At 52.4% G+C, this 23,510-nt stretch overlaps 1 protein-coding gene across 8 annotated transcripts in view; it reads right to left on the reverse strand.

Moving 5' to 3' along the window:
- TSPOAP1 (TSPO associated protein 1) overlaps positions 1-22,169 on the reverse strand; it is a 67,463-nt gene extending 45,294 nt beyond the window's left edge. For 5 of the 8 annotated variants that reach the window (XM_039732880.1, XM_039732879.1, XM_039732878.1 and 2 more), the window contains exons 1-5: positions 21,574-22,167; positions 9,837-9,944; positions 8,107-8,235; positions 5,729-5,905; positions 2,114-2,368 (exon numbers count right to left, since the gene is read on the reverse strand). In XM_039732880.1, the coding sequence (XP_039588814.1) occupies positions 2,114-2,368; positions 5,729-5,905; positions 8,107-8,235; positions 9,837-9,944; positions 21,574-21,852 (948 nt within the window). In that variant the 5' untranslated portion in view covers positions 21,853-22,167. Of the gene's footprint in view, positions 1-2,113; positions 2,369-5,728; positions 5,906-8,106; positions 8,236-9,836; positions 9,945-21,573 lie in introns of all 8 variants that reach the window. The other 3 variants (XR_005630275.1, XM_039732883.1, XM_039732882.1) reach the window with 2 other exon arrangements.
- Positions 22,170-23,510: the final 1,341 nt, after the last annotated feature.

Below are 23,510 nucleotides of genomic sequence, written 5' to 3' on the forward strand. Positions count from 1 at the left end.
GGCATGGTAAATGGGGGCTAAAATATCAAACTATGAAGAACAAGGCTGAGAACCTCTCTGAAACTGAACTGTCCATAAGATCTGTGGAAGCTAAGAAAATAAAGAGTAACAAACCACCAAGATTACGTAGTATTCACCCCAGGGTTTAAAACCCCCTTTGGCATGAAGTGAATCCCTCAGTTCAGCACTGAGATTCAGGAACTGAATCAATCCGTGCAGCAAGTCACTTCTCCAACACTGCCTTAACACCAAATACCCAAAAGATGGCAAATGCCATGCTTCAAGAGTATTTCAGAGTTCTAAGCATATTCCAGTAGACAGCTGTAGAAAGACCAGTACATTTGACACCATTTCTGGGCAAACTGATAGAAACTGAATAAAATGCAAACACTTTCAATAATCCAAACAAACTTACATTGTGGCAGGGGGAAACGTATTCATGGATGTATAAAGAAGTTTTTCGAAGATGTCAGCAAGTAAGTGGGTGAGGGAGACCCAGCAGGAATTTGCTTGGGCGCTCAGAAGACGTTCAGCTGCAGTCCTTTAAGAGGTGCCTGCAGACACTGAGCCACCACAGAGTGAGGGGAGGATTTTCTCTTGGCTAAATATTCAGTAAAAATAAGAGGGAGCAGGAACTGTGCTCTGCAAGCACTGATGCAGCAGAGACAGTGATGAGAGCCCCGTGACACTGAGTGATTACAGAGACTAATGATGGTTTAATAAACAGTGCTTAGACAAAAAGGCAAAGAGATCTTCTGGGAAAGGGAGAGAAAACTTCATTTTGCTGTCATATAAATCAATGCCACAGCGTCTGGGATGCTGCTGCACGCTGCTTCCCCAACAGAAAACTGACAGAGAAAACACACAAAGGAGGGAGACAAAGATGATGAACACTGAATAATGGAAGAGGCCGGAAAGAAACAAAAAACAAACAAACAAAAACAAAACCTACACCCTCCCTCCAAAAAGGAAAAAACAAACAATCCACAAAAACGGCTGAAGGAGAGGGTTTTATAAACCTAGGAGTGACTTGGAGGAGACGGCCAAGGAATGAATTTTCAATGCATCTGCTGAAAGAGCCGGAGGGCAATAAACCAGAGCAGCTGGCGGGAAGGTGGGGGGAAGATGCGCGGCCCAATCTCCCACCGGGGAATGTGGCATTCTATCACATTGAAAACAAGAGAGGAAAGCGGCAGAGCCCCTGGGAGCCACATCCTCCGGAGCCCGGGCTCGGACACCCCTGCCCGCCGCCCCGGGGGCTGCGGGGCACAGCGGCACCGCGGCCCGGCCCCGAGGAGGGCCCGGCCCGGCCCGCCGAGGCCTTTTGCTGTGGTGACACCCCCTGGGGCTGCCTGCTGCTGCGGGGCCCCGATGCTGGACCGAGTCCAGAGGAGGCCCCGAAGCTGCTTCAGGCGCTGGAGCCCTCTGCTCTGGAGCTAGGCTGGGAGAGCTGGGGGTGCTGACCTGGAGAAGGCTGCAGGGAGAGCTCAGAGCCACTTCCAGGGCCTAAAGGGGCTCCAGGAGACCTGGAGAGGGACTGGGGACAAGGGATGGAGAGATAGCACACAGGGAATGGCTCCCACTGCTAGAGGGCAGGGATATTGGGAAGGAGTTCCCTCCTGGGAGGGTTGGGAGGCCCCAGCACAGGGTGTCCGGGGAAGCTGTGGCTGCCCCATCCCAGAAAGCGTCCACAGCCAGGAGCAACCTGGGATAGTGGAAGGTGTCCCTGCCCATGGCAGGGGGTGGAACGAGAGGCACTTTTAAGATCCCTCCAATCCAAACCATTCCATGATTCTATAAAGAAAAAACATTACCTGCTTTCCTAGGCTGAAAATCACAGCATAGGAGCCCTGTGCTAGGGAAAATGAGCAGGACTGAGCTCCTGGCACAGCTCAGCATCCCTGTGCTGGTGTGGGCTGGCAGCAGCATCCACATCCCTCCTCACCCTGGGACCTGGTGCTGGAATGTGTTCCCTTTGGCAACCAGCACTGCACCTATTTGCAGTGGCTGTGAACCACAGCCCTCACCTTCTCCAAATGAAGTTCCCTAAGAACACCAATTAACTGAGCAATAAAATATCCAAACTTTCCAATTGCTGACCCACTTGTCTCACCTCCCTGCGAGCTCTCCCTCCCAGCACTGGGTCTCCCAAGGCCTCCTTTGGTTGAGGTGCACCTTTAAGGCAGGAATTGGCTGGTCCTGGACGTGTGGCAGCACTGGGCATGGCACTGCCTGAGCTCATTTTGGAGGAACGCAAACACTCCTTGAAATTCTTGAGTGCGATCTGCCTCTGGAGCCGCAGCACCTCTCGCTGGGATTCCCGCAGCAGGCGGTCAAACTCGATGACGTTCAGGCAGCGAGGGTCATCCTGTGGGAAACCAACCATGGCACCATGGCACTGACAAGCTCCAAAAGGTGGGGCATCTCACATTTAACATGCAAACTCCAAAAGAGGAGAGGCTGGGAAAACCCACGTAGTGTGGCACACATGCATGGCTGATTCCTGGGTCTCCAAAGCCTCAAAACTCACTTTACAACCTTTATGCAAAAACATTATTCCTTGTGAAGATGAAACCCAGACTGTAATGCTCCTGCAGCTCTCCCAGCAGGATGTGCAGAGCTTTTCCAAGCATGGGCCATCTCATCACATGCCAGCAGGGAGCGTGGTAGGATAATGTCATTTCACAGCCCAGCCAAACCAGAGCTCTCGCTGTTTTCTTTACTCCTTGTTGTGGGTGCTGGCAATCTCTTGGCTTGAGAGGTTGCAGGAATGAAGAACATCTGGGATTTGGTCAGTTCTTACTCAAAATAATATTTGGTTTCCTCACATTCTTGATTTCTCTCCTCTCAAGACAGTATGTGTGATGGACACCGATACATAGCACAAGGGGTCACTCCCATCCACACACGACCCAAACACAGCAGCTTTTAGAAGGAAACCAGCACAATCTGACTATCACAAAGCTGGGGAGAATATGTCACCAGCTTGTTTGATTCTTCAAAGGCTTCCAAATTTCAGGAAGCTGAAGAAACACGTACCTGCATGTCCATATATACAAAATCAAGTTATAAAAACCTGTGTTTAAAAATCTGCTGCTCGAGGGGACATTGTTCATTCCCCTGGAAAGCTTCTAAGCCAAAGAATTCAAGACATAACTGGTATCCAGGACAAATTTAATTTGCTTCCTTGTTTGCTTCTTTTTTGCCCTAAAAATAGTGTGTGCTTTATAAATACAATTTGTGGAGAGAACCATGGTTACTCTCACGCTGCAAGGGGGAAACTGAGGCAGTATTAATGGGAACTGATTATAGATTCAAGAAGTGAGCAGCTGGGCCTGCTCTCTGCCAGCTCCACGTTCAGGCTATCAGGGTAGTAGTTCTTTAAACAAAATTGGCTGGGGCTATGTATAAAATCTCCCTTCCCCCACCACAAAAAGGCAGCTATTCCCAACAGACAGCCTTGGAAGCCTGGGGGAATAAGGGAGTAGAAAAAAGCTGAGTACTCCCCTCAGTTTCTATTATACCGATCCCCCTGCAGCTGTTCCCCCCCCAGTCCTCCACGTCCAAGAATCCATGCTGCAAGAAATTGCAGCCTGGATTTAGCTGGAGCCAGGGTTTGGTTGGAAGCAGATCACTGGAGTATGATTTCAGGAAATTATTTTATTCTGTCCTAAGAGCCCTGGCTTTGCAAAGCAAGGCCAATGCATTTGCAGCCTGGGGTGCAGGTTGTGAGTCCTGCTACTGCCAGGGAACTGAGTGGATCCTTTTCATCACTACTGAAAAATTTCTACTGATTTAAATACCCACGATTGAAATTGATTTGGTTACAAACTCTAAGTGTGCACATCATATCTCTGCATAAAACACCCTTCATTGGCATAATGCATTTTGCATGCTGCAGACAGATTAGGGGAATTTGGAATTTTAAGTAGCTGGAAATTAAAATTTAATGAGTGGTTTGCTTGGAAGAGAAATGGGAAAAACAAGATCAGACAGAATGATCTATACTGCTCTCTTTTCTATGGATTCCCTGCTCAGGCATCAATGTCCCGGCTCCTGGTGCCACAGACAAGGTCACGGTGGTCACCCAGGTCAGCCAAGAAAGGCAGTGACTGAATTTGTCAGCCCTGGGGGTTGCACCCATGTGCTTTTCCTTGGCCAGGAATGAACCTTGCTCACCCACTTCTGTCACATTCCTTTGCAATCTGTCACACCTGTCCCTAGCAGGTCCAGATTGCCCAGCACACTCTGCTAGGAAAATCAGAGTGCTTTGGAAAGGGTCTGTTCCCCTTTCTATGGGGGCCTGAGGTGAGAAATCAAAGGCATGGGAAGGAAACTTCTTGCTTACACTGTAGAGCACAGAAAGACCTGGATAGGTTTGTCCTTCGGTTTAATGCCAGGCAAGATCAATGGGGCAGCTCTGTACAAACACCAAATACACCCCATTGTTCTAGTCCTGACTAGATCTACATTAGGAAAAGACTGAGAATCCACCTTCAAACCTGTAGTTAAATTGAACATATGGGGAGGTCAGGGACAAAAATAAAGATATTTTCAGTGAGGAACTATTTGTCACCTAAATACCACGTAAGTAGGACAGGTAGAAGTGCAAGTGTTCAGCTCAGCTGGGGGCAGGGAGGTAGGATGTCACTTGACCACATTTGCATTAGCAAAACAGGAGGAAACCAGCATAGGCCCAAGTGTTACTGAGATCCTTTGGAGATTTGAACTGACCTAAACTGCAAGCATCCAGTCTGGGAATCAAAGATACAATTTAGATGCCCAGAACAGGTTGCTTTAGTCACCTTGAGTGGGAACCATCTCACCCAGCCCCAGCTGTCTGCAGAGGCTCCTTTCAGAAAAGTCACAGAGAAGAATGTTGCAAGAGTGACACATCTGACCAGTCCTAAATCTTGGGATGAGCTGAATTACCACTTTATCCCACCATTTATATTGACATGGCCTGGGCTGGTACTGAAGGGAATGCAGATCACCAGCCCAGGAGCAGACAGCAGCACTGCAGATGGTTTCATGAACACCCAGCCCTGCCTGCTGATTTGTAGCTGTCATAATAAACATTTCAGGAGGCATTGAATTATCCCCAGTCTCATGGTGGCTGTGACTCCTCAGAAAGCTGCAGCTTGAAGCTTGGGATCTAGATTGGTTTTTGGGAATGTGCTTCTCAAAGAAACGCTTTGAAAGGAGGCCCTGCTTCTTGCCCACATCTTGCTTGCAGCTCATCCTTTTGAAAAGTCACCCTGTGTCTGTGGCTTATCAGGGGTTTCCAGGGAAGGAGTTTTAGGAGTTTTAGTCACTGCTGGAAATGGCAGCTCAGATCCATGAACTGATAGAGGGACAAGCAGGGTGTCCCCCAATGCACTCTTCTGGAGAGATATGGACAGTCTCTGCCACACTCTTTCTCTGCCACTCTTTCTTTTACTACATGCATTGTTTTGCTCTTGATGTTTTCTTCTGTTCATGACCAAAAAATGTTAGTAATAGCAACTTTTGTTGATATCTTATATTTCTCTATGCAATTTTGCAAAACAAGTGTCCCCCAAGTGTCCCCACTCAGCTCACACATCAAATCCCCTCCCCTGTTTTCAGCCTCTATTTGAGGCTAATTCTCCCACCCCCGCCCTCGCCACCACTTCCCAGAGCCTGGCTTCCATCACCACTGTTTGTTCTTGGCCCCAGCCCTGGAGTGATGTCCCACAAAGTGTCTCACCTTCCCTGCCAGAAGTTTAGCCTGCAGTTCCCGGCATTCCTGCTGCAGAGCTTCAATCTGCTTGTCTTTTTCCAGGAGAGCACTGGCTTGCTCTGTCAGGTCCTTGGCACGTTGGCGGGCAAATGCTTTTTTGCACAGTTCCAGGCTGGAGCCCTTCAGAGGCACCGGAGCAGTTACCTACACCAGAGAGCAGTGAGGTGTGTTCATGTTATCCACCACCTCATCACCACTTGGTGTTCAACAACCACCACCCCATCACCCTTTGGTGCTCCTTAACCACCACCCCATCACCCAGCACAGGGAGCACTGCCAACAAAATTCAGCCTGGCCCCAAAGGAGAGACAAACAGACAGAGGAGAAGGACAGACCTATGGAAAAGTAGAAGAGGAAAGGCTGGATGGAAAAGTGGCTCAAAGAATAGGTGGGAAGTACAATGTACCCAATAGGTACAACCAGCACGGGGGCTGCAGGCAGGGCAGAAATGGGGAGGGGAAGGAGAGAAAAACAGGATGAGGTAAAAAAGACAAGAGAAGACAGCAGAGAGGAGGGGAGAATGGTAGGAAAGATGAGCATGGGATCAAAGATGATCAATACGGGATCAAGGGTAGAGATGGTGAAATCAGGAAGAGAAACAGATTGCATGGGTTTCTAGTAGGAAAGAGCTTCTGCATGGATGGGCAGAAGATAGAGGGAAAGGCAGAAGCTAAGGAGAGCCCATCCAGGGCCAGCGCAGCCAGTGGGGACTGGGAGAAAAGCAGGACTGGGGGAAAAGTAGTTCAGGTTCACATGCTCCCTGAGAGGGAGGAAAGCGTAAGATGGGGATGGCAGTGTGCTTAGGGGGAGTGGGGCAGGCAGGGACAGGCAGATGGCTGAGTATAGGCTCTGCCCAGCCACAGTGTCCCTGGGATGTCCCCATCCCTGGAGTTGGCTCTCCCACTGGGTACCAGCACCAAAGACTTGGATGAAGGGGCAGCTGAAACCCTCTGTTCATCCCAGTCCTACAGGCAGTGAGGATACATCCGGTCTCCAGGGTTATCCAACCCTGCCTCTCTCTGCCCAGCTATTTTCATCTGCACAAAGCCTGACAATCTGGGAAGGGGATCCTCTGCTGCCAGATCAGGCACACAGAATCCTGTGTGCAAAGTTTTCTTCCCCAGGTCTTCCCAAATATCTCATGCATGTGCAGAAGCTGTGTGGCCATAGCTCCACAGGACCTGGTACCAAACACTGGAGGGATCTGGTGCCAAATTAACCCCAGCTCCTCAGGGCCCCTTCTCTGGTCGTATCTCCAGCCCACCCTCCAAAAGGCACAGCCACCCCAGCACTTGCTGCTGTCAGGACACGTGGGCCAGCAAGTCAGTTCTCCAGGGCTTGCACAGGCCCTAAACTGTCCCCACCTCAAAGTTTCACTGGGGAAACAAATAAAACAGTATTTGTATAGGTGCTGGAGGGTCTGCATAGTATGTCAAATGGTTTCTCTCAACATAGTATCTGACAAGTCCATCTGTTGCCCTGCAAGTACCAAAACCCTGTGACAGAGGGCAGCAGTGCCAGGAAATCCCCCTACCTTTTCTCCAGCACAGCTTTCACTTCCTCCTTTCTACCCTAAATGGCTTGAATTCCCCATCACAATCCCTGCTTTCCTTCAGGAAGGTGTGCCCAAGATGTGTTGCCCTGCAAGTACCAAAACCCAGTGACAGAGTGCGGCAGTGCCTGGGGACGGAGAGGGCAGCAGTGCCAGGAAATCCCCCTACCTTTTCTCCAGCACAGCTTTCACTTCCTCCTTTCTACCCTAAATGGCTTGAATTCCCCATCACAATCCCTGCTTTCCTTCAGGAAGGTGTGCCCAAGATCCCATACCCTACAGCCACCTCCCACTGCTGCTGCACCATGTCACACACTCCAGGGTTCACAACAAGCTGCTGTTGGGTTGGAAAAGGCAGAAACCCTGTGGTTTGCGCAGCATTTCCAGTGAGGTGTGGATGGGACAGAGCTGCCTCTCACCCCTTCCTGTTTTGCTTCACCGCACTCCTTTTCTTTTTCAAATTCTTCCTGTTTCTTTTTGATGAAGTCAGATGAATTATTTTCATGACTTGCCCAAAGAAAGCAGAGTTAATTATTTTAAACTATGACCTTACAGTAAGAAACCAAGCAGGAAGAAATTCCTCAAACCAGCCCCAAGAGGAGTAGAGAAGCTGGCAATAGCTGGGTTTGGTGATTCTTGCTCTGCTGTGACGTGCAAAGCATGTTTGCTGTAGGTTTAAGAAAAAGGGAAAGGAAAAGCCTTTCTAGCTCAATGGAAGCAGAAAACCAAAGGTCCTGGTGGTGAGATGCTCTCCCAGCCCAGGTCCCCAGCCGCAGCAGGTCCCAGCACCCACCACTTTGAGGTTTGCCTCCTGGAGCTTCCGGGCTCTCTCCTCCAGGCGCTTGGCGATCACCGCCAGCTCCGCGTTCTTCCTCTTCAGGTGCTTCACCTTCTCCTCTGTCTGGGGGAAGCAGCTCCTGCGCTGGAGACCAGAAGGAGAAGTTGGAGGTGAAGCCTTTGCTCAGGAGCCAACATCCTGGCCTGTACCTGACCTAGGGAGGGCACAGAGGCCTTTTCCTGGCCAGGGCTTGGCCTGTTCTTTTGGAACTATCCCAACCATTGAACACCAATCTCTGTTGCCTCTCCCATCCCTGAAAACTGTGTTTTCCTGGTATTTTTGTTAATGTAACCTCTCAATCTCCATAAGATACCCTTCACCCCACCCCAGACCATCCCACATGGTCCCTCTCCATCCACATCCCTGTTGCAGGCTCTGCTAGGACTCAATGTGTTTCCAGCATCAGGGTATACACGGTATATCCACACTTTGGGCTTTCTCTTCCAGAGCCTTCCCGGTTTATTTCCCCAGGATTACAGGACTCATCACATGCCTGAGCATTTGTAATGCACCACCACAGCAAGCTTATCTGTGACCTTTCTGTCCTGACACCAAAGCATGAGCAGGAGAAGGCGACAAATGACTTTACAATATTTGCAAAGCAAATTTCCTTTTTCTTCCTATTGATTCTGTTCGCTCTTAATTCCCTTTTATTTGTTATCTGTCTGTTCCAATAAGCTGCCTCTTGCCAATGGCTCCTTCTCCCAAGGTCGAACCCAGATGTGTTATGCTGTCTTTTCACATCAGCAGAAACGTCAGGTTGACTCATCCTCACGATAATTTCCCTCCCTGCCCCTGTGAGAGTGCACCATGGGTGCCTGGGCTGGAAGGCTGAGGCTGATTTTTAAGAGTCAAAATTTGACACACAGGCTTGTGCTTCACTAAAATCCAGATGACTTGATAAGGGGTAACTCCTTGGGGTGCAGGTCATGCTGAATTTATGCTTTTAGTGTAAGAAAATTCTCTAAAATATGCATTTTGAATGGGGTGATATGAATCTGAAATGCTGAGCAATCAAATTTGCCCAGCATGGCTGGGCTGCACCCACACACTGCAGGGCTGGGGTGATGCTCTCCAGGAGGATGCAGGAGGGGAATATCCCCTCTTTCCTGAGAATCCTGGCTAGCCCACCTGGGGAGTCAGGGATGAGGGAGGGGGCAGAAGGTAGATGGCCCAGGCTGTGGCAGCCTGGCTTGGCTTTGGGGTGCAGCTGGGGAGGATGCTGGTGCTGGGCTCTCATGGGAGCAGGGGGCAGTGCTGCACTGTCACCCACAGCCAAGGCTGAGTGAATCAGTGTTTCTGCTTTTCCAGTTAAAGAGGAAACAAGAGTGACTTCCCCTCCCCTGCCCAGCCCTGCTCAGCACTGCAGGGAAGGGTCCAGCTCCAGCTGATGGCTGCAGCATAAAGGGGACTCATAGCACCAGACCTCCTTTGTCCTCTGGCCCTGTCCAGGTTATCTCATGAGCTCAAGAAGCATTTGGACAATAGTCCTGTACATGGTGTGACTCTTGGGGATGGTTCTGTGCAGGGCCAGGAGCTGGACTCAATGATTCTTGTGGGCACCTTCTCACTCAGCATGTTCTGTGATTCTGTGATCTCTTAGAGTTGGCAGCAGAGAGCAGCTCTCTGTGTCCAGGACTCCCTCCCCACAGAGCATCCATCCCATGACAGCATCTCCTGCTCACCAGCAAGCTGTTCTCCTCGGCCAGGCTGGAGCAGCGGTGCCGCAGGTCCTCCAGTGCACTCAGGAGCTTTGTGTTCTGGCTCACGAGGAAGCTGTAGTCAGCCCCACTCTGCAAAACAGTATGGAGGGGCAAGGCAGGACTTCACCTGCCTGGAGCAGGGACTGCAATCATGCAGGACCACAGGGATTCACCAGGGGCAGTGACAGAGGGGGATGCAGCCTCACACCAGCCCCAGCCCTGTGGTGAGCCTGGCCTGGCTGTGCCAGTGGCTGGTGGGGTCAGGGTGCTGGTGGCAAAGGGTGGGATGTGGGGGCTGATTTCAAGAGGAGGCAAGGCACTGCATGTCCACTGGGCAGCAACTGGCCTTTGAGACCACCCTGAGGGTGACAGCTGCCATCTCTATAGCTTTAAGAATGCTTTCAACTTCCACCCAGGAAAAAAAGCCCAGACCCTTCTGTTGTCCTGAGCCATGGCACCATCCAAACTGGCTCAGGTGAAACATGGGCAAAGCCAGCAAGACCCAGGCAGGCAGAATACAACCCCTGGCACCCCAGGCATGTGTGCTTCTCCTCACAGCTAAAGGATGCAGTGGCCTCCAGCTCCACATGGCTTTGGAGGCAAGCAGACTTCCTCACTCTCTTCCCCACACCAGCACTCGTGTTCAGCCCAGAGCCAGACCCCAGACCATCCTCTCTGTGTCAGCCTTGGCTTAAAAAAAAGGTGACATGCAAGATTCTTTGCAAACACCACCTTCATTTTGCCACCTCAAAAGCAGCAGCAGCAGCAGCTCTGCCAGGACCTGTATATAGAATTTTGTGGTTGCCGCTTCCTGCCCAGAGCAGCTCGCCGCAGGCTCTCTACCGGAGCCAGCTCCCAGCAAAGATTTCTGGGTGTTAGCAAAGCTCGGAGCTGAGCTGCTGTTTCACAGCTGCCATGTGGCAGTGCCTTGGGAAGATCCAGCTACATGTTTTCCCAGCAGCCAGGCAGGTCTTGCGAGACCCACTCCAAGAGCCCAACAAGTCTCCGCTGAACGGCTGCGACCTTCTCAGTGTGCACAGCTCTGCCCTGCAGTTTTCCAGCCAAAGGTACTGGGGAAACATCTCTCACTCCCAAAGGAATGCTGCCCAAGCTTTCTGGGTAGCAAAAGCTCAGACAGGAGTTCAGCTCTAGGAGGTCTGAGCTCACTAAACTTTTGAACAGTTCTGGTTTCTCCATCATGTCCATTGCAGAGATAGGGCAGGAGACCAGTGCCACAAAGTCCCTTCTCACTGAATTCCCCAGCATGGTGCCATGTTCACGGCTCTCCTAACCTCTCACACCTGTTTGGAAATGTCTTGACAAAGCAGGGAGGGAAAACACAGCTGAAGGAGATTGAAAACAAAAAAAAAAACCAAACAAAAAAAACTCCAAAACAAACCAAAACAAACAAACAAAAAACAAACAAAAACCCAGAAGATGACACCCAGCCCTTCCCATCAGCCTCACGTGGTGTCCCCAGTCCCATCAACCCCTTGAGACACCAGGATATGACGTGCCACGAGCTGACAGACTTTTGGCAGAGTGGTTTATAGATGCCCACTCTCCCCACAGATATGCCAGGGCTTGTGAAAACTGGAGTGAAATGCCCCATAGAAGGAGACTGTACTGCTACCCACACGTTGCAAAACAAGAATACATCTTCCTGTATTTTTTTCCCTCCTAGGCACTCCAGGCCACTGCTCCTGGGGACATCACATTGCAGCACCTGGGTGCCCTCTCCTGCTCTCCAACAACTTAGGGCCACTTCCAGGAATGGTTAGGCCCAGGAACAAAGGAAATCCCTGAACCCAGCATCACAGGGATACCAGGAAGCTCCCCTGGGAGCTCTGTGCCCAGTACCAGCTCCTGCAGCATCAGTCCTGTCCCTGTAGATTTACAGGTACAGTGAAGTGTCCCAGAGACCATTTCCCCCATCACCAGCTCCAGGACTAACAAAGCACTTCCTTGGCCAGGAATCCATATAGGGAACACTTCAGGTGACAAAATGGGGCAGGTTCATGGAGAGAGGAGTCCTACCAGCATCTCCTGTGCTGTGCATGGCAGCACCTCAGGCTGGTCCCCTGCTGCCACCCCCAGAGCCAAGAAGGCAGCCCTGCAATGAAGTCAAAGTGCATTATTTCCATCTCCTTGCCACTGCCAAGAGGCCTCAAAATTCTTGTCTGTGGTTGCCCTGAGACAGGGCAAGCACCATGAACCAGCAGCCTCTGTGCTGGGATGGGAGCAGGAGAGCTTTTGACGAGGAGCTGATGTTCTCCTGCCTCCCCCACCAGCCAGCCAGGACTTCTGACATCAGCAGCATGGGGTTTCAGTAGGAGACAATCAGCATCTCCAGCATAGTATGGGGATATTTTGGGGACCTACATTCAAATTTCTGCATTTGAAACCCCATTTCTGTTGCCATAAACCATTTCATTAGGGCAAGATGTAAAGGCTCATAACCCCTCACCCCCACCGTGCCAGGCTGTCCCCAGCTCAGCCCAGGTTTCATGTCACGACTCCAGAGCCCATGACACGGCAAAGGCTGGCATGTCTCTTCCTATTCTGTGGATGTGGCAGCCTCCCCAGGCAAAGTGCCATGGAGCAGGGGAGTGTGGCTGTGTGCTCCAGGCTGGGGCCAGGCACAGGGCCAAGTGTCCCCTGTGCCAGCACGTCCCTCTGCAGCCGCAGCTCCTTGGGGCTTTGCCCAGAGAGGCACAAGGGACAGAAGCAGTGAGAAGACGTGGAGGCAGGAGATCCTTGCTGTGCCAGGATGTCTGTCCTGCGCGGGGACCTCACTGCCACAAAAGCTTTGCCAAACCTTCCTGTTGGCTCTGAGCCAGTGCTGGCTGCATCAGCTGAGCCCTCCGCCAAGACCACAGAGAGCCTGGAACCGAAGGGCTGTCTAGACGTCATCCCACACTCATTAAACATTCATTTCCTATAATGAAATGGCTTTTAATTTATCAACTGCTCTGCAGTTCCTTAAGGATCCCGCGCTGCACGGCGCAGCCTCGCTGCTGGCTGCACTCAAGGCTCCCATGGTGCTTTTCATGGGAAGCTGGAAGAAATCATTACGTAGGAGAGACACAGAGGCTCCCCTCAAAGTGACTCATCCAGATGAAGACATACAAAAGTGTCAGCGGGAGCTGGAATCCAAATGTATTCCTTGGTCAAGGAGGTTTTCTGTAAGCCAAGGCAGAGTTGACACCATGGGGCAGCAGAGAGAGTCTCCAGGCAGCCACATTCCCCAGATCAGGAGCATCCTCGGCCACTAAAAAATTAACCTAAAAATTAACACAAGTGACATGCTTCTCTGTGGTCTTTTGCCACAGGGAAAGTTTCTAAAATGAGAGGAAGGCAGGAGCAGAACAGCAGGGATGCTGAGGGAGGAGAGCAGCAGGCACGTGGCTTTGAAGCCTCCATTTCATCTGTCATCTCTTCTGGCAGGCAGAGCCCAAAGTTTCTCCAAGATGCATTAAAAACAGCAAAGAAAGAAAAGCCTCAGCAGGGCAGCTGCCAGAAAAGTGCTGCTTTTTCACCTGAAAGCTTCAAATGCACCAGAGAGCTGCAGCAGCTTTGGCAGGGAGAAGTGCCCAGCCAGGCTGTTAAATGGGTCATGCAGGCAAAATCCCTCTGGAGCACCCAGCATCCAGCACAGTCCTTAAAGTCCTGCAGAAAACTTGCAGGAGGCCATTGGAGGACAGTAAATCAGCCAGGCAGTGCCTGCAGCCGTGCTCTGCAATGCGGCTGGGGCTGTGCCGGCACTGCAGCACGCCTGGCACCCACCAGCCCAGGGCTCCCCCAGCCAGCCCTGGGGTACAGCTGAAGTCTAAACCCAGCCTTGCTTTGGAGCCCCTGCTGAAAGCCAGACAGGGAGGAGGTATTTACCAGGTGGCCCCATGAACAGAAGGTCTCAGGTAGCCTTTGGAAACAGGCAGGCACACAGCTGATTTGAAAACATACCTAATTTGAGTGTAGAAACCACACACAATTTAAAGGTGTATAAAACACTGACAATTTCAAGATGCCCTGATTTCTCCATCTGCACCTGATCCAGGGTCCAGTTCCTGGGTTTGCTTTGCAGGAGCCATCTCTGAATACAACCCCTCTCTGAAGACACCTTGCAGAGTGACCCAGGTGAAGCTATCCCAGCTCTCCTGCTATCTTGGATGTATTAAATCAACCACCTCTCCTTCATTTGAAATCATTGTCCCCAAACCTCCACAATGCCAAAGCCCTTTAGCAGTTCATTCCACCTGACTTTAGTAATTAGTTCCCTTAACTTCTCAATCCTCTTCACTTGGAAACGAAGCCTGTCATTGCCAATCCATTTTCTTCTCTTCCAGACAGTTTCAATGGAATCAGCCACCTCACAGGACAAACTTATTTTCCACAGGCTGCTCTCTTGCAGTGCCCTCACTGCATATCAAAAGCAAGACAAAAATAGCCTCACCTCCTGTTGGGTCAGTGAGCAGAGTCAGCCCCAGCGCTGCCGGCACAGTGAGCAGCCAGAACATCCCCACCCAGGGAACAGGGACAGTGCTGCCAAGGGTATGGGAGAAGTAAGAGACATGCCTGGGATGAAGCTTGATTATCCTGCCACTCCTCTGACAGGCAGTGTGTTCCACTCTGCTTGTCCTGCTTCCTTCCAGCATTTTGTGCTGTTCCTGGTTTCAGACACGAACATCTCTGTTGTGCCCTTGCCTTTAGGGCACTTCCCCACAGCCCTGTGTGCTGCCACTCCCCTTTCCATCAGTCAGCATTTTCTCCTGCTGCCCATCCCTCTTCCAGCCTACTACTTGCCCTTATTATGTGATTTCCTCATTTATCTGATTTTTATCACCCCATGTAACAAATTCATGGAAGAAAAAATCCATCCAAAGCTATTAACTTCAAAAATCCTGCCTCCAGCATGAGGAGTGCTGGAGCCATGGATTGGAAGATATTGAGGGAATATTCAGGGGAGCAGTCACTATACATTTGCTGTTTCTCTGCATTTCCCCAGGCATCCTCTCCTGCACACCCTCTGACCACTGCCAGCTCTTCATATACTCTTGACTGGGTTTTAAAATGAGATGCAGCTGAAATTGGAGTCTCGCAAAACCAGGTTCTCTCTATCTTAAAACCCTCTGTGGAAGCACCATTATGAATCCCAGGAGCACAAACCGAGCTATGCCAGGAGGAGAATAATCAGCTCAATAGCCCTGATGGACCTGGCTCACTGTCCTTCGATGAGCTCAGCTTCTCCAGCCTCCCAACCAGGGAGAAATTAATGTTCCTGCAAAACTGAGACAGGGAGGAATGTGAGTGGAAAATAAACTCCCAATGCAGAGGATCAGCTCTTCAAAAGCCAAGGCTGCAGCTGGGTTCAGGGTGCAATGCGACACAATTCCTCATGTTTGACAGCAAATCCAAAAGACACGAGGATTTGCAAGGAGATGAGAGAAAATGACACTGAAATACCTCATGGCTGCTGGGAAGGTGGTTCTGAAATGCTCCTGAGATGCTGCACATGTGATTCTTCATCCTTCACCATCAGACAGAAAATAGTGTGAGGAATGGAGGCTTTGCAGAAGCCATGGCTGACTCTGGCAGGGGACAGGTGCTGCTCAGAGTGCAGGTTCTCATCTGGCTGGACACTGCTGGTGTCACCTCTTCTTTTGTCTGGCCATTTTGCTCCTGGCCCTGCTCTCCAATAGGCTATGGAGACATGTCCCTGCTTCCAGATGGCCACGACCCACCTGAAGCAGAGGCATGACAAGGTCTGTGTGGCCCTGGACAGGCTTTCCCCAGCTGTGACCCAGCTCTTTCTGTGTTAAGCACAAAGTGTTTCACAATCCTAGCTTGTGTGCAGCCACAAACTGCAGCTGATCCATCAGATAACCTGAAGCAGCACCAGGTTGTGCAACACTCTTCAAATACAGCAACACCACCCTCCTACTTTTGGGGCACTGTGTGACCCCTGGCCACCCCTGTGTCCCCTGCAGGGTCTTTGCCCCCTAGACACCTTGTAAGAAAGATATCTGCATTTTGTAAGGTGAAAAAAAGGTACAAAGCCTGTTCTTGCAACTGCCCTTTGAACACTGGTTTACAAGTGTTGTAAACCTTGTCTCTTACCAGCTTCCAGAAAGATTTGGCCAAGCTCCACTCTTGGTAAAGCAGGACCATGCTCATCCCCACTGCACTTCAGGGGACGTTGCTGTTTCACTACCCACCTGGGGAATGTGTGGAAGACAGCCTGTGCATCATACAACCTGGTCAGGTTGTAACATTCTGAAGCCAAGACAGCCATGCTCGCTTTTTCCCCCACTGCAGAATTTTCTGGGTGCTGCTGAACAAATAATTGAATCTGCAGAGAAGTAGCTCATGCAACACTATTTCCACTATATTAAAAAAATGCAAAACCTAAAAGATGTGGGAAGCAATGTGTGAAAAACTTCAGTGCAAACACAGAAAGACTTCACAACCTCTGCTGCTGTGTATTCATGCACATTGCAAATTATTTAAGCTAAAGCACGGGTACTGGCTTACTGTAAGACATTTCTGGAGCTTTTTGTTGCTTAGCTCTAAGCAGAGGTCAGTCGGTAGCTCCCAGCACTGTGGGCTCAGGCCCACACCACCCTGAGGTCTTTGTGGAGCATCTGGACTCTTTCTGGATGCCATAGGTCAGATAATTCTATTTTCTATAGAACATGCAAAATACCTCAAAACCCCTGGTAAAGAATGATAAAATTTAGTTCTTTCCAGGTTTGGTATTTGATGGCTGGAGTAGGCATGATTGTTCTCTGATATCTCATATTTCCTGTAACAGAAACTCTAATCCAGAGGAACACTCCCAAGAAAGTCATGAGAATTCTGCCTTCACCCTGGGAAGCCACTGAGCTGCAGGTCAGTAAATCCCCTGCCCATATAGAAGAGCCACAGCCTTCTAAGAGTATCATGGCTTGCAAAGTCAACACCAACTCTCCTTCTCACCACAGAGCCTCAGCACCAACATCCTGATCACAGGTGTGCTTTGATTAAGTGCAAATACTTGATTCCTCAACATATTCAGCTCTGAAGAGGTATATTTGCTCTTCCACCTCGCAGAGTACATCAGGGGGCTGAGGGGCCATGTATGTACAAGTCAGTTTTTGCCCAGAAATCTGCACTGCAGTTTCTCACCCACTTCTTCCTATTTTCCAAATCACTGGCAGCTTCCCAGGGGCCAAGAACACCTTTTCTTTTGGGTCACATTGGCTAAAAAAACCTGCTCTAGTTGCCCAGGCCATGGCATGATTAGCTAGGAAGGAATTGTTCCCTGTGAGGGTGGGCATGCCCTGGCACAGGGTGCCCAGAGCAGCTGTGGCTGCCCCTGGATCCCTGGCAGTGCCCAAGGCCAGTCTTGGAGCAGCCTGGGACAGTAGGGTGGGACTGGATAAGCTTTAAGGGTCAACCCAAACCACTTTGGGATTTTGTGATTCAAAGTTGGGATCAGTGTTCTTGCTCATCTTGGTCATGGTCTGGCAATGGCCAACAGCAAGACAGTGTGACAGCCCTGTCCCAAATTCAGTTTATCTCCACCAGCCCAGAGGAGCCAAGGACACAGCGAGGAGGCACTGCTTGGTGCCCTCACCCTCCAGATGTCACACAAGTGACCTGGTCAAACCATTTGGAGATGTCTTTGCACAGAAGGCATGAGCTTAATCAAAAAAGGGCTAAAATGAGCATTGCCTTCCCCTTCCTAGTCTCACTTTGCCTTGTTTTCCATTCATTCCTACAAACAGAGAGGCATTGGCTTTTCCTGGCAGGCAGCTGCCTGAAATGGCCATGCATCCATAGTGCTGCAGCAAACAGCACTAAGGCATTTGCATGAGACTGTGCACTGCCAAGCCAAGGAAAATTAGTTTACTCAGATTTTGAGCATGATGGAATACAACCTTCTAATTAGGATTGCAAGAAATGGCAAGAACTGGCTCCATTGCCCAAGGTGTCCCTGTCCTACTGCCATCTTTCATCCTGCTGACCTACCCTTCCCAGTCAAGGGTGCAGCTCTACACACCCTCAGACACTAAATGAACATCTTTCCAGCTTTGCCAATGGAAAATTTGAAGCTCTTGAAAGACCACAAATTCCTGCAAAAGGCACTGAGCTTATCATTAAATGATAATGATAATGAGCTTGGCCTAAGCACTTGATGTGGAGGATATTTACCAGCATCTTATAATTCTTCCTGTGTCTCTACTTTGTTTTATTAAGCCCCACTGGGACCAACAGGTTGGGGTTTTTTTTGCAGCCATTTAAATTCCTACTCACTGCAGGGCTCCTTAAATTAAGCATTTTCAGTTGGATTTACAGATTTATTGAATATTCTCAGCTCTACATGACCTCAAGGGAAGGTGAGGCTAGGATTTTAAGAAATTCAAATCCAAAGCAACCTCTTGTGATTGAGAAGAAGTCACAAGAACTAGCTCAGAGCACCCTAACTGTGCCCCTTGCCTGTGTGGTTCTGGGATGGGAACAGGGAATGGTCAGCTGCTGAGCTCATCCCTTCCACGAGTGATCTGGGGAGCTTGGGGAGATGAGTAATCCTGGAAGGGAAGGATGCAGGGAATATACAGAAAGTCAACAACCTTGATCCTCTTCCCTTGTCCAGTGCAGGTCACCAGGAGGGAGCCTTCCCTTCAGCAACCCACTCCCAAACCACCCTGAATTTTCCAGGGCCAAAGCAGATCCTGCTAGAGCAGCATCCCCTGCGAGATGCAGGCAACTGAGCTCTTGTGGGAAGTGCTCTAAAAATCCATCTGACAGCATTCTGAGAACTTTCCAATTTCCAGACAGACTGTATCTGTGCCACTTTAACCCCATTCTTCCTACACATACAATGTTTTTCTCCTCTGATATTCATGATTTGGATTGGGATCCTACCCCTGCAGTGCCTGGAGATTCTCAGCAGTAATTTCTTATGTCTCATGTCCACACAGAAATGTTGGGAAGCGAGACCAGAGCAATTCCAAAGGCCCAGGAGGAAGGATACACTTGTGACAACCCCCAGACAGCATTATCCAGTGGGGCCATGGTGGGACACACTGCTCTGACGAGGAGCTGGGAAAGCCTGCAGTGCCTTGCAGAATGCAGGGACATGTGACAAATGGATGGAGAGATGTGAGCACAAACCTCAACAAGGAAAATTCCCACCAGGCTATGGAGAACATTTCTTGGTGGGATCCCAGCCCCTGGAGATATTCAACACTTGCCTGGTCAGGACATGATCAGCCTCTTCCATCTCTGGAGCCTTCTAGGGGCAGAGGCTGGATGGGAGGCTCCAGGTGTGTCCCCCCTGTCCCACCTCCTTAACTCCAGAGTTCCTCTGCCAGCTCCCAGATGGGAGAAGGGCAAAAGCTCCCTGCACTCTGCACTCAGGAGAGACGCAGGCAAGGACGCCAAGATCAACTTGACCTCCAGACAGTCTTAATGCCTCTCCACAGCCTGTCCCCGAGGGAATGGCTGAGCAGTGGTGGCAGAAGCTGGGACACACAGCAAGAGCTTCATCATAAAATCAACATCTTTAATCAACTCTGTCAGTGATGAGCCCTCAGGAGGCTCTTCTCCACACCAGGAGAGGACTCCCTGGAGGCAGCTGTCCTGTTCACATAATGCAGCTCTGACATCCCAAGGACAAATGTCCTAAAGGAAGCTTGTCTCTGGCAGCACAAGACACAGGGTGTGTCCCAGCCTAGCCAGGAGCAGCCAAGCTTTGGAGGGGAGCTGTGCAAGTGTGGCTTGGCCCCAGCTCTAACACAGCACCTCATCCCCAGGTAGGAGGGTGTTGCTCCACAGCCCAGCAGCCCAGCAGCAGTGGGAACAGCAGCACTGAGCTCTCTCCTGGGGCTGAACTGAAAGCCTTTCACATCCCTAAAGCCACTTGGCTCCAGGAGAAACTGCTGGATTTTGTTTTCCCAGGAAAACACAAGGTAACCTTTCTGGAAATCAGTATCAATGTTAAGGATTGTACTGCCATGGTACCACCAGCACCACTCCAATGACATCACAGTGCCACTGTGGCACTGCCATGATACAGCAGAGTAACACTGGTCCCACAGCCCCATCAGTCTGGCACCAGAGCACATCATGGCACCACCAGCACCACCGGTCCCACCATAGTACATGGAGCTCTGATGGTACTACCATGGTGCTGTCAGAATGCCATGGAAAGGCTCCCACCCAGCTAGGAACCTCCAGGATGCAGGAAAACAGTGCAGCCCAAGGACCAAGGCAAACTGGATGGCAGGTGCTCAGCAGTCACCTCCATGGGGACCAATAGGGGGGACCCACTGCAGGGATCAGCAAGAACTGGTGCACAGCTCCCACCCTCCAGCAGTTCAGCTGCTGGAGCACCCACAAACACCCTCTGAACCAGCCACCTGCCGCCCTTCCAATCCCATCCTTCCCACCCAGGCTCCCACCAGGACACAGCACCCACTCCCTCCCTTGCCAGCCGGCTCTCCCAAAGGACACGCTGGGCAGGGCTTGTGGCAAACTGGTCTAGTGGAAGGTGGGCTGGAACGAGATGGTCTGTAAGGTCCCTTCCAACCCAAACCATTCCAGGATTCTCTAAAAACAGTAAGTCTGGCACAAGTGACCGGAGTCCTGGGATACAAAAGAGGGGTGGGAGCAGAAATCCGTCCCATTCTTCCATCCAATGTTTTGACTGTGGTGCTTCTGGCACAGCCAGGGCTGGGGTCAGAGTCTGACCAATGTTCAATGTGGTCTTTCCCTAAGCATCACAATAAACAGCCCTCCAGAACAGACCCTTAACAAACTAGGCTGCAGTGAAATCACGTTCTCCCTCTGTGGGTTTCCAGGGGCTCCGTTTCTCCCGCAGGCTGCTCCAGGCTGCTCTCCAGCTGGGCTCAGCAGCATGGCACAGCCTTGTTCAAAACACCCCTGCTAAACCCCAACCAGCACTGGTCAGCTCTTCTCCCCTGTGCTCAATAAGAAAAAGTCAAGAGCCATTTCTCCCCTATTTTTAAAGCACCACAGAGCTTCCCCCTGCTTCAGATTCCAGGAGACCTCAGGAAGATGGCTGATGTTCCCCATGGGAACGGGTGGCAAGCTGTCCTAAACAGGGTGAGCCGATGAACTTCTGTGACCTAGATCAAGGCAGTGAGACCCTGAGGAAGCCTTTTGGGCTGTTTTTAGGGAGGGGCTGCAGGGGCCAGGCATTGCACTGCCCCGAGGTGCCCGGGTGCTGCCTGCAGGGGCTGGTTCCTCCTGCAGTGGAGGTGCCCTAAGCCCTCCAGGGCTTCCCAGATAGGAGAGGGGATGCTCTGGAAGAAGGTGGCGGTGAGTCATGTCCCTGCCACTACCCGCAGGGCCATTGATGCTGCCGGAACGGGGACATGCCGCAAGGGTGGCTCAGCCTTGGCTGGTGCATGGCTGTGCCTATTCCAGGTGGGCTCTGCTCAGCGCTGGCTCCGTCAGGGCTCCGGCAAGACCTCGCACCAGCTCCTGCGTTTTCCAGGGTAGAGGTAGCTGGAAATCCCTGCTGAAGGGCAGCAAAGGCTCCTTTCTCTCGCGCGGGTGTGTGGCAGCGGCGGTGGCAGGTGCCGGCCCCACGGTTTGGGGATGGCTCAGCCGCAGCCCCGCGCTCCCAATTCCCCGTTCCCGTCTCGTACCGAGGTGACATCCTCCCGCCTCTCCCCCAGAATGAGCAGACACAGCCCGACCCCCGCCTTACCTTGGGGGGTGTCTCTGTCCGGTCCATCGCTCGCAGCGGCCTGACGAGCTCCGGTGCGGAGTGAACCCGCTGGGGGTCCGGCGGAGGGACGCGGGGGGTTCCCGAGGACTCTTCCCGGGGCTGGGGTGCTCCGTCCTGCTCCGACCCCGGGGACAGCTGGCAGCCGGCCGTGTCACCCCCCGCGCCTTCACGCGTGTCCAGGTCCGGGCGGGCGGAGGCGGCGGGGACACCGCTCTGCCCCGGGGCCGCGCTGGGCACGCCGCGCTCCGGCTCTTGCATGGCTGGGGCAGGGCTGCGCTCACTCCGCACCGGCCAGGGCTGCCCGGGGCGTCGGGAGCCGGCAAGGGAAAGCCGAAGGCATCAGAGCGGCGGCGGGAGCAGCCCGGGCCGCGCTCCTCCGCGGCGGGACCGGGGCAGGGGGCGGCCGCAGCAGCAACATCCCCGCACCGGGAATGGCTCCGTCCCGCACCGGGAATGGCTCCGTCCCCGCCCGGATCCGCGGCTCCCGTGCGGAGGCTGCTCCCGCCGCCCTCAGGCCCCCGCCGCCCCCGGCCCCATGACGTAGCGGAGGGGCCGGGGGAGCTGCCAGCCCCTCGCCGCGGCCCCGGGCAGCCCCCGGCGCAGCCGCTGCCGAGTCATCAATTCGGAACCGGGCCGGGCACCCGGGGGGGCCGCGCCGCGCCCCGGGCCGCCAATGGCGGCGGCTCCGCCCGTTTCCACGGCAACGCTGCGGGAGCGGGGTCTGGTGCCTATTGATGAGGCAGCGGCGGGGGGAGCCGCGCTGAGCCCGCAACCCCCGCACCGGGCCCGGGGAGCCTCGGCATGGGGCTTTGGGGACAGCAATGGCCCGAGCCCCTGCTCGACTCTGCCCCAGCGATGCTCGGCTCTGCCCAGGGATGCTCAGCTCTGGCCCTGGATACCCGACTCTGGCCCCAGGATACCTAGCTGTGCCCCAGGGATGCCCATCTCTGCCTCGAGAATGCTCAGATGTGCCCCAGGATGCCTGATTTGCTGCAAGGATGCCCACCTCTGCCCCGGGCATGCCCTGGGGACGCCCTCAGCTCTGGCCAGGATGCCTGGTTCTTTCCCAGGCATGCTTGCACACCTTCCTTCTGTGTGAACCAAACCTCGGTACCTCCCGGACACACCGACCTGGAAACAACCCTCTTCTGAAAAGGGCTGGGCCCCGCCTGCAGCACGCCCGGGACAAGTGGCAGAGCGTGGTGCGGGAGGGCAGGGAGAGGATGGTTGATAGGATCCTTGCCGACAGGAGTTCGCAGCATAACGCTACAGCCAAGCGGGCACCGCCATCCCCGAGCACACCGAGCAGGCAGGCGTGTACTGTACTCTGTCTCTCCCTGCCTCCTCCCTGCCCTGCTGTGTCTTTGATGAAGATCACATCATACATCAGGCTGCACCGTGTTAGTGATGCTCAGGGGAAAACCACTGGGCCACCCTGGGGGACATCTGTCTGGCCCTACTCCCCAGCCCCACTCAATGCTTGACACACTTGCAGAGCAAGGTTTGCCGATCCCAAACCCAAGAGGGATTGATGATCCCCAAACCCCTGAGGAGCTGGGACAGGTCCTGCCTCCCCACGTCCTTGTGTGTGGTAATAGCTCTCAGTCCCACTGCTGGTGCCTCCCTGCTGCAGCATTCAGGTGGCATTTGACAGCTCGCACGTGCTGCTCCCTTTGTGGAGGTGGAGCCACCAGGAGAACCTGCCTGGGGCCACCTTCTCCAGAAGAGGTCCCATGGGGGGTCTTCAGTGTTCCTGTCAGACACCACTTTGTGGGCACCTCCTTTAAGCAGCTTCTCCAGCCCATCCAGATGAGCAGATGTGTCAGCTCTTGAACACAACGCCATCAGCTCTGTGTCACATCTGCCTGAGCCCAGGCAGCACAGGCAAGGCACCATCGAGACAGCAAATTCACTGC

This window comes from Passer montanus, unplaced genomic scaffold, assembly GCF_014805655.1.
Source record: "Passer montanus isolate IOZ18808 unplaced genomic scaffold, ASM1480565v1 scaffold81, whole genome shotgun sequence".
NCBI lineage: Eukaryota > Metazoa > Chordata > Aves > Passeriformes > Passeridae > Passer > Passer montanus.